The sequence below is a fragment of the Miniopterus natalensis genome, chromosome 15 (genome assembly GCF_054644295.1).
Source record: "Miniopterus natalensis isolate mMinNat1 chromosome 15, mMinNat1.hap1, whole genome shotgun sequence".
Taxonomy (NCBI): domain Eukaryota; kingdom Metazoa; phylum Chordata; class Mammalia; order Chiroptera; family Miniopteridae; genus Miniopterus; species Miniopterus natalensis.
The window spans coordinates 40179011-40194694 of NC_142095.1; the positions used below are offsets into that span (position 1 = coordinate 40179011).

The 15684-nt window shown below is 33.3% G+C and overlaps 1 protein-coding gene across 1 annotated transcript in view; it reads right to left on the reverse strand.

Annotated features, from left to right (window-relative positions):
• Positions 1–15684, reverse strand: part of DNAH12 (dynein axonemal heavy chain 12) — a 152858-nt gene that overhangs the window by 108124 nt on the left and 29050 nt on the right. The window contains exons 13-19 of the mRNA XM_016205506.2: positions 13999–14124; positions 13015–13149; positions 12498–12691; positions 11745–11988; positions 5287–5472; positions 4150–4350; positions 2249–2443 (exon numbers count right to left, since the gene is read on the reverse strand). Coding sequence (XP_016060992.2) covers positions 2249–2443; positions 4150–4350; positions 5287–5472; positions 11745–11988; positions 12498–12691; positions 13015–13149; positions 13999–14124 — 1281 coding nt within the window. The remainder of the gene's footprint in view (positions 1–2248; positions 2444–4149; positions 4351–5286; positions 5473–11744; positions 11989–12497; positions 12692–13014; positions 13150–13998; positions 14125–15684) is intronic.

The following is a 15684-nucleotide window of genomic DNA, read 5'->3' on the forward strand; positions in this document are numbered from 1 at the left end:
CTTTTTCTTTTTTTCAGTTTTATGAAGTATAATTAACAAATAAGAATTGTATATATTTAGGGTGTACAGCTTGATCTTTTGATGTACATATACATTGTGCTGCCAGTTTTTGTATGGCCCACAAGTAAAGAATTATACACTTTTGTTTGTTTGTTTGTTTGTTTGTTTTGTTAATTGTCACCCAAGGATATTTTTCCCATTGATGTTTTTTAGAGAAAGTGGAAGGTAGGAGGGGAGAGGGAGAGGAGAGAGAGAGAGAGACATCAAAGTGAGAGAGACACATCAATTGGCTGTTTCCTGCATGCACCCCGACCAGGATGGGATCTAATCTGCAACCCAGGTACATGCCCTTGACTCGGGAATAAAACCTGCGAACCTTTGGTGCCCAGGCCAACGCTCTAACCACTGAACCACACAGGCCAGGGCTGTTTTTACACTTTTAAAAGGTTAAAAAAACTAAAATAATATTTCATGACACACAATAATGTCAGGGTTCAAGAACAGTTTTACTATAGCACAGGCACATCCATTCAATTATGAATTGTCCAGCTGCTTTCTCCCTACAATGACAGCAGAGTTGACTAGTCAAAAAAAAAGAAAAAAGAAAAAACTATGTCGCACAAAGCCTAAAATATTTACTATTGGCTCTTTGCAGAAAAAGAATGCTGACTTCTGATCTGAAATTATGTCTCACAAAGGATCTAAAATCAACATATAAGGCAAAATCCTTGCAACTCACAAATATCAGCATACTATTTACTCTAAGTCCAGCACAGCTACTTTTTCATCCAACATTGAAACAAATTATTTCTTAAGTTGAATACTAGATTTTAAAAAGTGGACATGTATCTATGGACTTTCATGTATATGAAAAATGCATACCATGTCTTTCAACATTAGACTCACACTCAAAAATGTACTATACTCACTAGGAGAGACATAGCAAGTGAGACCAACTAAGAGAACTGCAGATTCTTTTTTCCCTTCACACCCAAGCATACAGGCATTGAGTGGAAACCTGCACTACTCATCCTCTCTCTCTCCATTTATTTTATTTTATTTTACTATTTATTTTACAAGATGAGGGGAACAGTGAGTGTATATCATAGAAGTGAGTTAAATGTACATGTGAAGCAGCTCTATCCTCGGACAAGTGGTTAATATCCAAAATATATAAAAAACACAAGTAACTCAACACCAAATAATGCAATTAAAAATGGGCAGAGGATCTGAACACTTCTCCCAAGAAGACATACAAATGGTCAACAGATATCTGAAAAGATGCTCAGTTTCACTAGCTATTAGAGAAATGCAAATCAAAACTACAATGAGATGCCATCCCACACCTGTTAGAATGGCTGTTATCAATAAGACAGGTAATAACAAGTGCTGGAGAGGCTATGGAGAAAAAGGAGCCCTTCTTCACTGCTGGTGGGAATGCAGACTGGTACAGCCATTATGGAAAAGAGTATGGAGGCTCCCCAAAAAAGTAAGAATAGAGTTACTATATGACCCAGTAACCCCTCTTTCGGGTATCTATCTCAAAATTTTGAAAATATTTATTTGCAAAGGTATATGCAGCATTATTCACAGTGGCTAAGACATGGAAACAACCAAAGTGTCCTTCGACAGATGACTGGATAAAGAAGATTTGGTACATATATACAATGGAATACTACTCAGTCATAAGAAATACTGCCATTGTGACAACATGAATGAACCTTGAAAATATCATGCTAAGTGAAATAAGTAAGACAGAAAAAGTTAAGAGCCATGTGATTTCACTCATATGTGGGCTATAAAACTGAAAGCAAGAAATGAACAAACTAACAAAAACTCATAGACACGGACCACAGTATGGGTGGTTACTAGAGGGAAGGGAGGTTGGGGGGAATAAAGGGCAAAGGGGGTCAAATATATGCTGACGTCAGGAAAATGATTTGACTGTGGGTGGTGGGCACACAACACAATATACAGACAATGTATTATAGAAATGTACACTTGAAATCTATATAATCTTATTAATCAATGTCATCCCAATACATTTGATTTAAAAGAATTACAAGTAGTATATCTTAAGAATTGAAAAGTAAAATTATTTTAATGCTTTCTTACATTTTTCTGAACTTTATAGTTTGTATATAATGAGCAGGTTCCATTTTTTAATCAGAAAAAAGCCAAATGTGTTTTTTAATAGCCCAAAATAAAGGTTTCCCTTTATTTGCAAGAGAGAAAACAAATACTACACCTTTGGATCTTTTGCACAAAACTTCATGATATCCCTCCAATGTCTGTCTACTGTCTGAAACTGACGTCCTTCTTCTGGCATCTGTTGCATAATATCCTCAGAACAAAAAATAGGCTCCAAATATAACCATTGAGCTTGTACTTTTAACCACTCATCAATTGTTTCTTGTATTCGAATCAAACGGTCCTCCCAGGCCTTAATGAAAAGCATAGTGTACTAAATTCCAGTTATTAAAGAAAAACCATAAATTATAGCAATAAATGTGTATTTAAATTTTACTGTTATTTTTAAATCAATGCACAACAGTTCAAGGTCACTTATGGGTGTCTCACATGAGTTTAGAAAAACTCTAAGAGGTCTAAAGTTTTCCCAAATCATTGGAACTCACAATTGGAAATGACTGTAGTTATTTAGACCAATTTCCTAATCCCTAGATAAACTATCTCAAGTCAATAAAGCATCCAGGAATATATCGTGATCTACACCAGTGGTTATCAACCTAGGGGCTAGTTTGTCACCCATCCCAAGGGACGTTTGACAATGTCTGGAGACATTTTCATTTGTCACAATTGATGGGATGAGGGTGCTGCTAATATCTTGGTAGAAACCAGGAATGCTGCTAAACTTCCTACAGTGTACAGGACAACACTCATTAACAAAGAATTATTTAGCCCAAAATGTCTTTAGGGCCAGGTTGTAAAACCCTGCTCCACATCAACACAATTTGAAAAAACAAAAACAAAACAAAACAAAAGTCTCCTTACTCTCATAGTTCTCCTAGACTGGATAAGATATTTCATTTGTTGAAGTCATGTATATAATCTCTCTTTGGTTCTTAAATATGTGGCCTAAGGTCCAATATGTCAAGAGATTAGATCTCATATTTTATTGTTTTTAAAGCTCTAAAAGAGTTTTTAAATTTGTCTTGTAAATCCTCCCTTGTTAGACAAGAAACTTCTGCAAAAGACATATCTTATCAGGAAAGTCTAGGTCCGCCTGATTCATGAGAAAATGTACAGCATTATGTCCCTTTGGAAGAACACAATTCTTTGTCATCTCTAAATATCGAGAGCCAAGGTCTTTCATAAAAATACTATTTATGCTTAAATTAAAACCAATCTACCTTAGTTTGAATTCCAGTTCTGTTATTTATTAGTTGGGCAAACTTGGGTAAATTACCTATCTTCCTATGATTTCCTTATCTATAAATACAGATATAAAAGTGCTTGCCTTGAAAGTCTGTTAGGGAAATTAAATGGGCTGGTAAATGTAAAGTGCACAGAGCAGTATCTGGCACATAGTTAAAAATCAATAAATACAAGGGGGAAAATCCATTTGTTGTTTGTCTTTTCCCTGTTATATATAGACCCAGTAAGAATTTTGATACTACCTATGATAACTAGGTATTAGTTATTATAATTTGTTTGCTTTCTGTGTTTACCCTCATCAACTATAAGGATATCATATAATCTTATAGTCTCAAATATCACTTGTTTTTTTTTTCTCAAGTGGAAAATAATTCATCAATTATTCTAGAAGACCCTCAAGCTAGTTGTTCAAAAATATAATTAAAGCATGGTATATGGAACTTCACTACAAGTTACAAAAACATAGCATGGAACAGGGTCTAGGCTGTTTAAAGTTAGAATTAATAATACTAACTCTTTTCCAAGTCTATTGCTGTCATTGGAAAAGTTTTTAAAAAAAGACATAATTTGTTATTTTCAAAGTCATAAGAGTTAACGTCTCAGGTCTGTTCTATATAGTTCCACATAAATTTTTAAATACCTGTTCTTGTATTTCTCCAGAGTTATCCAATAAACTGACTTATTTCCACAAGAGCATATATGTAATAAGATTGCAATTTTTACAACGACCAGGAGCTATCCTGTTTAACATACCTTGATCTCTTTTTCAAACGGTTTAATGAAAGGCGAGCCTCTCATTGTCTGAGTTTTTATAATTTGATCGTCAAGGATGGTCTGAATCTCATCTACTGAAGAAAGAATACAGACCCCAGTTTCACGGTATAGGCTTATATGAAAAGCAATATCATCCCAAGTTCCTATCATTGTATGCATGGCCTTCTCTAATGAAAATTCCTAAAATGAAGGAAAGAAGAATGGGAGTGTGAAAAAAGAATCTTGTTTACTACATTGACTTTACCTAGTAAATTCAGTAAGCATATGTCTTAAAATAATCTGTGACTACACTGTAATTAAGTTAGCAAAGTTTTTAAACAATTTAAAAGTTCCTAAGGAGAATGATAATGTAGTCTGTGGGGGGTTTGTTTTTTAATCCTCACTCAAGGATATTTTTCCCACTGCTTTTGAGAGAGTGGGGAAGAGAGAGAGAGACAGAGGGAAAGAGAGAAACATCAGCGTGAGAGAGACACATCGATTGGTTGCCTCCCACACGCACCCAGACCAGGGCCGGGGGTTAAGCCTGCAACCAAGGTATGTGTCCTTGTCTGGAATGAAACCCAGGACCCTTCAGTCCGAGGGCCGGCACTCTAACCACTGAGCCAAACCAGCCAGGGCTATAATGTAGTTTAAAAAAATTCACTTCTTATAAAGACTACTGTTATCAGTACTGAAATAGACAACAGAATAAAATACCTCCTGGACTTTCCCTAAGTAGTCTTTCTCTGGTCTATAATCTGAAGATGTTTTCTGTGTATTTCAAGGGCCGTAGAAGACTATACTTATCCTGCTAGAACACACAACACACCACATGCCACACACAGATCCACCCAATATTCTTAATGGAAAGATTATATATCAAGACTAGCTTATCATCTATGCATATCAGAATGTAGTAGAATTAAGAGGAGGTCAAAGGAGACTTTTCTAGTCTGGATTCCGGACAAAAAAGTAGGATAGAAGCACGTACTTTGGGTGGGGCGGGGATGTCTTCTGTCACTTTCCCCCATCTACTCCCACTGCTATCCAGTACTATACAGTTAACCACAACAAAAGTACAATTATTTTATTAACAAACTCATTAAATAAAGTATTTCATTCAGTCTTCATATTTACCTTGCTTGCACCTGCACTTATCACTTCAAATTGTTCCAAGTATGGTGTAAGGCTTAATTTTAAAACTTTTCTAAGTGTAGTTCCAGAGTCTGGAGTCAGGTCATAGCCTACAATTTCTGACATCTGCTTCCAGTGACGTGCTCTCATTCCTGGATTGCACAGAATGGAGACAGTAGGGATATTTTCCTAATGGTAAGAATATAAACAATAATGAGTCACTCATTTGACTTCCATATGCATACACTTAAAATTTTTTAACATATTTAATGAGTATAATCAAAATCCCAGTTAGATTTGGAGGGGGGAAATAAACTAACAAAATTATTCTAAAGTTCATCTGCACAAATGAACATGTAGAAATAGCCAGGAAAATTATAACTGTGAAAAAGAAGAGGGGTAAATGTTCTATACGATATTGAAGTGTATGATAAAACGATGGTAATTAAAATTGTTGCATTATTATAGAAATACAAAGTTGTTATACATGTTATATGTAGTAATATATAGTATAAGATAACATATTATAAGCACACACATACACATAACATGAATGGAGAAAAAGCCTGCACAAAAATGCCAAAATGTAACTTTTTGTTTGGAAATGAAAATTAGATATTCAACAAAAACTAAGTTTATCATTCTTGATACTGACATTAGAACATTTTTTTAATTAGTCTGTCTCTATTTTGCTTGTTAGTTCATTTTGTTCATTAAATTTCCCATGAGTGAAATCACATGGCACTTGTCTTTCTCTGACTGGCTTATTTCACTTAGCATAATAATGTTCTCCAGGTCCATCTATGCTACTGAAAAAGGTAAAATTTTCTTCTTTTTTATGGCTGAGTAGTATTCCACTATGTAAATAAACCATAAATGTTTTATCCACTCATCTATGGATGGACACTTGGGCTGCTTCCAAATCTTGGCTATTGTAAATAATGCTGAAATGAACATAGGGGTGCATATATTCTTTTGAATTAGTGTTTTGGGTTTCTTCAGATAATTTCCAAGAAGTGAAATCACTGGGTCATAAGGTAACTCCATTTTTAATTCTTTGAGGTAGCTCCACACTGCTTTCCATAGTGGCTGCACCAGTCTGCATTCCCTTAAACAGCGCATGAGAGTTCCCTTTTCTCTACATCCTATCCAACACTGTTGTTTGTTGATGGCAGCCATTCTGACAGGTGTGAGGTGATATCTCATTGCGGCTTTAATTTGTATTTCTCTGATGATTAATGAAATTGAGCATCTTTTCATGTCTCTTGGCCATCTGTATGTTCTCTTTGGAGAAGTGTCTATTCAGGTCCTTTGCCCATTTTTTAACTGGACTGTTTGGTTTTTTGGTATTGAGTTTTATAAGTTCTTTATAAATTTTAGATATTAAGATGTATCTGTGAATATGTTCTCCCATTCAGAGGGTTGTCTTTTCATCTTGGTGATGGTTTCCTTTGCTGTGCAAAAACTTTTTAGTTTGATGTAGTCCTATTTGTTTATTTTTTCTTTTGTTTTCCTTGCCCAAGGAGATATATCAGGAAAAAAAATTTCTATGAGAAATGTCTGAGATTTTACTGCCTATGTTTTCTTTGAGGACTTTTATGGTTTCCAATCTAGAACGTTTTCTTTAAAATCAGGAATAAGATAAGCATATCCAACATGACTGCTTCTAATCAACATTGCATTGAGTATCTTAGCCAGTGAAAAAATTAATATAAGTAAATAAAAGATACAGGGAATAGAAATTGAGAAGAAATTGACATTATTCACAGATTGTTGTCTATGTATAGCGGCTGGATGTTAAAATAATATAAAAATTAAATAGAGCTTTTATATACCAGCTTCAGATAGAAAACATAATTAACAAAAAGATCAATTTATAAATGCAACAACAAAATAAAATGCCTACAGATAAATTAAATGAAAGTTGTACAAAGCTTTTTGTAGAAACTATACAACTTTATTAAAAGATCTTAAAGAAAAACTAAATAAATAGAGATAAACACCACACACTGATGGATTCATTATTATATAAGTGACAGTTATTATCAAGCACATATTGTAAAAATTCCATAAATAACAATAAAAACAATAGAAAGAAACAACAATCAAATTGACAGAAAAAAAGATTCAGAAGGCATAAATAGGCATTTCACAGGAGAAATATGAAATGCAAGTAGAAAGTAAGTACTATGAAGGAAGAGATTTTTATTCACATGACTATAAGTAGGAAAATCAATAAATTAGGTAAGCAATAATATCTAGCAGTGAAAATGAAGGAACTACACTTACACTCAAGAATGCAGATGAGTCTTAGAAACATAATGTTGAGTGAAAAAAAACAAAAAAATCAAGTCACAGAAGACTACATACACATGATATATTTTTTATGAATTGTTATATACAAATTGATATAACAAAAAAAGCAAGAGAATTACAAAAACAGAATTTATAATACACTTATCCATAGCCTGTTTCTGCTACCATGTTTTGTTCTCCCTGAGGGTCAAAAGTCAATTTGTGTGACCTGGATGATAAAAATATTGAGCTAGAAGACTCTAGCTAATGTCAATATCCAAGCCAATTAAGCAAAATATAAATAAATAAAAGGCATTTAGATTAGAAAGGAAGAAGTAAAACTATTTCTATTTGAAGATGATATGATCTTGTATGCAGAAAATACTAAGGAATTCATTTAAAAACTGTGAGAACTAATAAATGAGTTCAGCAAGGTTGCAGGATACAATATCAATTTACAAAATTCAATTGTATTTCTATAAACTAGAAACAAACAATCCAAAATTGAAAGTAATGGAAAAAAGTCCCATGTACAATAGTATCAGGAAGTATAAAAGAAGTACAAGACTTGTACACTGATAATTAAAAATAATTGTTAGAAAAAATTAAAGAAAACCTAAATAAATAGAAAGACACTCTGTGCTCATATATTGGAAGAATTAATAGTGTTAAGATGGCAATAGTTCCAACATCAACCTATAGAGTAGATGCAATCCCTATCAAAATCCCAGCTTCCTTTTTTTACATTTTTAATCCTCACCCAAGAATATGGTGGGTGTTTTTTATTATTGACTTTAGAGACAGGAAGAGAGAGAGAGAAGCATTGATGTGAGAAACATATATCAGTTGCCTCCCGTACATGCTCTAACCAGGGATCGAACCTGCAACCTAGGTAAGTGCCCTGACCAGGAATTGAACCAGCAACTTTTTGGTTTACAGGATGATGCTCCAACCAACTGAGCCACCTGGCCAGGGCACCAGCTTTCTTTTATGAAGGTTTAAAATGTATTTTAACAAATTGATTCTGCATTACTGCTCCATTTCTCAGGAAAACTCCAAAGATCTCAGAGACAAATAAAATATGGTACACCAGTAAAAAAAAAAAATGCACAGCATAACTACCTAATATAGCTACAACTAAGAACTACTGTCAGATCTTCAGCATACTGCAACCCTGTTCCCAAGACTGAACTAGATCTATCAACCATTAAACTCCTAGAAGAAAACATAGGCAGTAAACATTTGACATCAGTTTTAGCAATATTTTTTTGGATATATCTTCTTGGACAAGGGTAATAAAAGCAAAAATAAACAAGTGGGACAACATCAAACTAAAGAGCTTTTGCACAGCAAAGAAAACCATCAGCAAAGCAAAAAGACAACCTACTGAATGGGAGAAGATATTTACCAATCACATATCTAATATGGGGTTAATATCCAAAATATATAAAGAACTCATAAACTCAACATAAAAACAAATAAATAAACAATCTGATTTTTACAATGGACAGAGGACCTGAAAAGACATTTCCCCAAAGAAGACATACAGGCGTCCAACAGACATATGAAAAGATGTTCAACATCACTACTCATCAGGGAAATACAAATCAAAATCACAATGAGATATCACCTCATACCTTTTGAAATGGCTATCATAAAAAAGTTAACAAATAACAAGTACTGGCAAGAATGTGGACAAGTGGGAACCCTCATACACTGTTAGTAGGATTGTAAATTGGTGCAGTCACTATGGAAAACCGTATGGAGGTTCCTCAAAAAATTAGAAATAGAACTACTATATGTCCTTGCAATTCCACTCTGGGCATTTAGCTAAAGAAAACAAAAACATTCATTCAAAAAGATATAGGCACCCCCTGTGTTCACTGAAGCTTTATTTACAATAGCCACGATATGGAAGCAACCTAGGTGTAGATTGATAGACGAATAGGTAAAGAAGAGGTGAGATGCAATGGAGTATGATTCAGCAATAAAAAAGTAGGAAATCTTGGCATTTGTAACAACGTGGATGTGAACCTAGAGGGTATTACGCTAAGTAAAAAATAAGTCAGACACAGAAAGACAAATACCATATGATTTCACATATGTGTAATCAAAAAAACAAATGAACAAACAAAACAAAACAAGAACAGGCACAGATACAGAAAACAGACTGATGATGCCAGAGAGGATGTGGGTGGAGATGGGTGAAAAAGTGAAGGATAATAAGAGGTACAAACTTCCAGTTGTAAGACATAATAAGTCACAGGAATGTAATATACAGCACAGGTAATATAGTCAATAATATCATAATATCTTTGTGTACTGGCAGATGGTTAATAGACTTATTGTGATGATCACATTATAAGGTATATAAATATAGAATCACTATGTTATACATCTGAAACTAATTTAATATTATATGTTAACTATAATTTAACTTTTTAAACTTGGGGGAGAAAGGCAAAAAAGAAAGGTATGTGGCGTGTTCTTTCAGTGTCTTATGAGGTACAGGGTCACCTAAGGAAAATTTAACTGTTTAAAGACTGTATTTTGTTCAACTCACTGTTTACTACTTAAAGCCCCAGATTTTGTAAAATTACATGTTAACTTTTGTTCATTGTAGATGCAAGTAATTTCTGCCTAATCAAAAAGATAACTTCAAATGGTATAATGGCATATTGTTATGGTATATTATCCCGTATGACATCAACCAATCAATACTACCAATCTTTTTCTAACATTCCTTTATTAAATTTCCTGTAAATACTCAGCTCCTCAACTGCTCTTTGAACCAGACTTACCATTTTACTGGCCCTCTCACTAATTAATAAGTAGAATAAAATATTTGACACATTTATTTTTATCTTTGTATGACAGTCATGTTTTTGCAAATAATAATTTAATAAAATATTTTTTTAATTGGAGGACCATAGAATATCCAACTTTTAATTTATATTATTAAGGACTGGTTTTAATCTTCCAGTTATTATCACCATCTGTTTCTGCCATCATATTTCCCAGGATTCATCAGAACATGATATGACAGTCACTCAGTAAGTATTTAAATAAATAAATTTTAAACACCTATAAAGTAGAAAGGACATACTTTCAAAGTGAATAAATTTAACTTCACTAAAAATTCATTATTTCATTATTTTCTCACCCATGGAAGAAGCCGAGAGTAGTATTACTGCCAACCTGTGTGGAGAGCACCTCCTTAGGAGGCTGGAGAGGAAACAAAAGACTAACTCCATTCAACTGCTCAACAAGTAGGTAAAAGCTCTATACACAATGAGAAAAGGCCTCCAAGACAAATTAATCAGAACAAAGGGGGGAATAATACCTATAGTGTTTATGTAAAAAGATAAAAGGATAAAAAAATATATATTCACATTGTTATATGTGTAACAAAACTGTGGAAGTATATACACAAGAAAGTAATAACATTGATAACCTGAGTTACATGGGTGAAAAACTTTGGAAGGAGAGGTTTAAGATATATTTTTTTATATTTTTTTAAACCATACAAATACATTAAATATTGAAAATAATTTTAAATAGTTACTTTAAAAAAATTTCATACAGCTCATGGAATCTTAGAGTGTTAGACACAGACAGAAACAATGCTCCAAATCCCATCACAGAGTTGGCACTTGACCATATTGACTATAGAAACTTGGCACTACATTAGCACACTGTCACTACTGCCTTGGGAAGTTGGATGCAATATTGACTGTCACAAAACTGTTATCATCCTATCTTTATAAATGAGGTGACTGAGGTACAAGAGGCTATGTATGCCACTACCAAGCACAGAACTGGAATATGCACCTAGGTAGTGTGACTCCAAAACTTTCCTAACTGCTACCCTATGCTGCTGCCCTTAGTGTAGGTTAGCTGGTCAGTCCTATTAATTTTTTTTTACCTTCTGTATATCATTGTAACTAGTCATTATAGTCTTTTATCTTTGTCAAGCATTGTTCTATGGAGGAATTGATTCTGATGAATTCATCAGGAAAGAATGAAGCATGGACTCAGGAACAGATCAAGTTTTCTGGATTCACCTTTGGTTTTGCTTCCACATCTTTCTATTTCTCTTTATTAACACTCGATGATGTGAAGAGCTCTACCAGGGCTTTCTAAAATGTCATTAAATGTGTTCATACCTTAAAAACTTTTATGTTCTCCATTACTGTAGAGCACATAGTAATAGTAGGATTCTCTTTTGGTTCTTCTTCAACTTTCTCTTCTCCCACAGATCGTCTTTTTGCTGACTTTCTTTTTTCTTGTAATTCCTTCTTTTGCTTCATTTGGAAAAACTTCAGTGTCTTAAAAATCTCTCGGGAAAATTCATCTACGTCGGCTTCCATGCTTTCCCCATTAAGGTCCAAAAACCCTCCATCCATCCACCTGAATTAAAAGAAAATAATAGTATTAAACTCAGAGACTTTTGGAGTTTGAAGAGACCTTAGGGATTCTTTAGGCTAGACCTCTCATTTTACAAGAGAAACAAGTAAGCGCAAGAGTGGTTAACAGTGTTTCTTAGTCACACAGGCGGAGCTGATGGTAGACAGACAGGATCAAAACCATCATTTCAGCTATGCTGCACAGCTAAAATATGCATCAGACTGTAAATGGATAACAGTATCCAAATAAAATGTAGATTGTTGGTGTCAATTAATTGCATTAAAAAATGAATCACCTCTGGAAAACCTAATTGATACCTTAGATATTACATGTATTTGTAAGTTTAGGTGATACCTTAGCAACATTTGATGCTTCTCCTTTATGATACTTGGTTCTCTTTCAAATTAGCGGGTAAGCCCTACTCTAAACACTTGGCCAACAACACCAAAAAAATCATTTTATGAATCCTTTTACATCATTTGCTTAATTTTTATTACATTACCAGAAATTACCGTTTTTCTGTTCGCTGCCACTTCAAAACTAAATTAAAAAACTTCTGATAGGGTTCAATGTTAACTTTCAATCTATCGAGTTCAGGATATTTTGTCAATTCCCATTTGAAAAGTTCCTCTTCTTTATTAATAAACTGAACTGCTTCTTCAGATTCCTGAATACGTTTTTGTAGTTGTCTTACATCAGCCACATACTGAAAGCAAATAATTTTTTATCTCAAGAAATATCCAAGTAATGTTATAAAAATACAATCATAGGTTATGTCCTTGCATTTATATAGAAACTTTAAATATCAACTTCACAACATTACTATGATAGAGAGTGAAAGGTATGGTTATATCTTAGAAAACTAAGCCACAAAAAAGATCACATAATTAGTACCAGTTCTAGGCCTAAGAGTCAGGCCCCTGCTTGCCATAGCAAGCACATATTTTTCTGTATTTTTAAACTTACATAAACATGTCCTGTATTAATCTATGAGCCAGCCATAGCTACTGTCTTACATATTTATCAGACCTGTTGCATGCGATCCAGTTCTGCATATTCTGCAAACTCCTCCATGCGCCGTGATTCCTTTTCTATTTCCAAAATCAGTTTCTCTCTCTTGGCTATTAGTTCATTTTCATTTTTACGTTTAGCAACCTCAATGAGCTTTTTAAAAGACAATTAAATCATGTTAATTATTTTGTTACAAAGGAGTTATCAAATCAGAAATCTTAATGTTTTGTATAGTAATAACTATTAGAGAAGTAAAAATGAATGTGAAAATAAAACACTGACTGATATTAAAATGTAAAGAATAATAAATCACACAGAAAAATTTTCCTAGATTTCCAAAGTGACTGTAACAATTTTTATTTATTAATCAGATACTTTAACTATTTTACCAATTCTGGGATAATAACTAAAAAGCTACCATTTTTACCTACATTAATACAAGTATTATTACTCTCATTTCAGAGTTGAAGAAATTTAGGCTTATACAGGCTAAGAGGCATGTCCAATGTCATAAAACCATAAAAGTCAAAATCCAGATTAGAACTTTAGTTTATCTGACTTTTCACAATTATAACACCATCTCACTTCCCAATTCAGAAAAGTTACATTAGAACTTTTTCAAAATATAAACTATATTCAGAATCCTGATTCTGCTACTTCTTATCTCTGTGACATTGCACAAGTTATTTAACTTCTCTGAGACTTCTTTTTCCCAGCTATGAAATTTTTGTGAGTATTAAATGATTTAATAAACGGAAAACACTTAGTGCAGTACTTACTATTATTATCAAGTTATATAATAGTTCTGACTTCTTTAACATTAGTCTTACTTCTTACTAGACCCTGTGAGTTAAGCCTAACAGCCTGTCCTAAGCCTGCAGGGCCATAAATGTTGCTAGCCCCAAACTCATACTGACACATGAAGTTACTTTTTAAAGGTAGACAGCAAGTATGTATGAAAATTAAATAAACACTGTGCTTACAATGTCAGAATATATTTACCTCATCATTTTCATCAAAGATGGGATTAATTTTCCAAGGCCATAACAGGACAGCTGAATTCAAAGCTAAATCTTCTTGAGGGAATAGAAAAACATCTAAAAAGTAATCCATTCGGCGTTTGGATTCCTACAAAAAAAACCCTCAATAAATAATACACCATATAGAAAATTTAAGACAATATGAAAAAGAGAACCAACAACAAAATTTAATACTCTTTCAAATTTCAGTTGGACTCAGATTAATAGATATTTCATATAACCCAAATCTGATGGGTATTTCAGTAGCAGCAGGATTTTTTATTTGGCTTCATAACACGTAATTGCAGACTGCTATACAAAAAATAAAGCTGTTAAAAAGTTTTTACTTGCAGATGATTTAACATAAAGGTACTCTTGTTCCTCCTTATACATGACTGTGACCAAATATGCAGCAAAGCTTTACTGTTGATTTTAAAGAATTTTATATTTTTTATTCTTATGTATTTGATTTTTGAATCTTTGGTGACAAAGATTTTAGCATCTTTTATTTTGTTATGCAAAATAAGTAACATTACCACCTTTTTTTACCTACCATTAATATACAGCAATTGTCCAGAAAGAGTTTTGGGATGAATGGCAAAGGAAAAAAAACAAACTTTAAAACCAATAGATTTACCGGAGTAGGGAAGTTGAATATCTTTACCCCCTATAGCTTTCATTGATCCATATGTGGTGCTGTAATTTTTAAGACTTGAAATACAGATTCAAAGGTGAATTGAAGGTTTTTGGTTTAAGATATATATAATGTATATGTATATAACATATATAGTGTGCAAAATGCATAATATATGTATCATATTCCATGTAGAGATATAACCTAATAAAGTTAATCTTGTAACTGATTATATTAATAAAAGAGAAAAAAACATATGATTGTCTCAATAAATGCAAAATTGATAAAATTATCCAATCATAATCATTTAAAAAATACATAATAAAAGAAAAGTTACTAATCTGATAAAAGTACCTCTAAAAAACCTACAGCAAATATCATACTTAATAGTGAATCCTGGAAAACTTTCCCTTTGAAGTTGGGATCAAGATGACTGCTATTCAACATTGTGGCAGAGGTCCTAACCAGTCTATTGGAGCAAAGAACATTAAATTTTGGAAATGTGTAATTGTCTGATGAGGAAAAAACCAAACTCTCATTATTTATAAGTTACATAATGGTAAATGAAGATATTTCAAAAGAATCTTCAGATAAACTTTTAAATTAAGGTGAGAAATAAATAATCTTTTAACTTTAAAATTTCTATATAAAGAAAACATTTAATTAATAAAAAGTTTAGCCCTAGCCAGTTTGGCTCAGTGGTTAGAGTGTCGGCTCATGGGCTGAAGGGTCCCGGGTTCGATTCTGGCCAAGGGCACATACCTCGGTTGCAGGCTCGATCCCCAGCCCCAATCAGGGTGTGTGTGGGAGGCAATCAGTTGATGTGTCTCTCTCACACTGATGTTTCACTCTCTTTCTCTCTCTCTCCCCTTCTACTCCCTCTAAAAAGCAATGGAAAAAATATCCTCTGGTAAGGATAACAAAACAAAACAAAATTACATGATCATATCAATAGATGAAGGAAAAGCATTTGATAAAATCCAGCACCCATTTCTGATAAAAACTCTCAGTAAAGTGGGAATAGAGGAATCATAC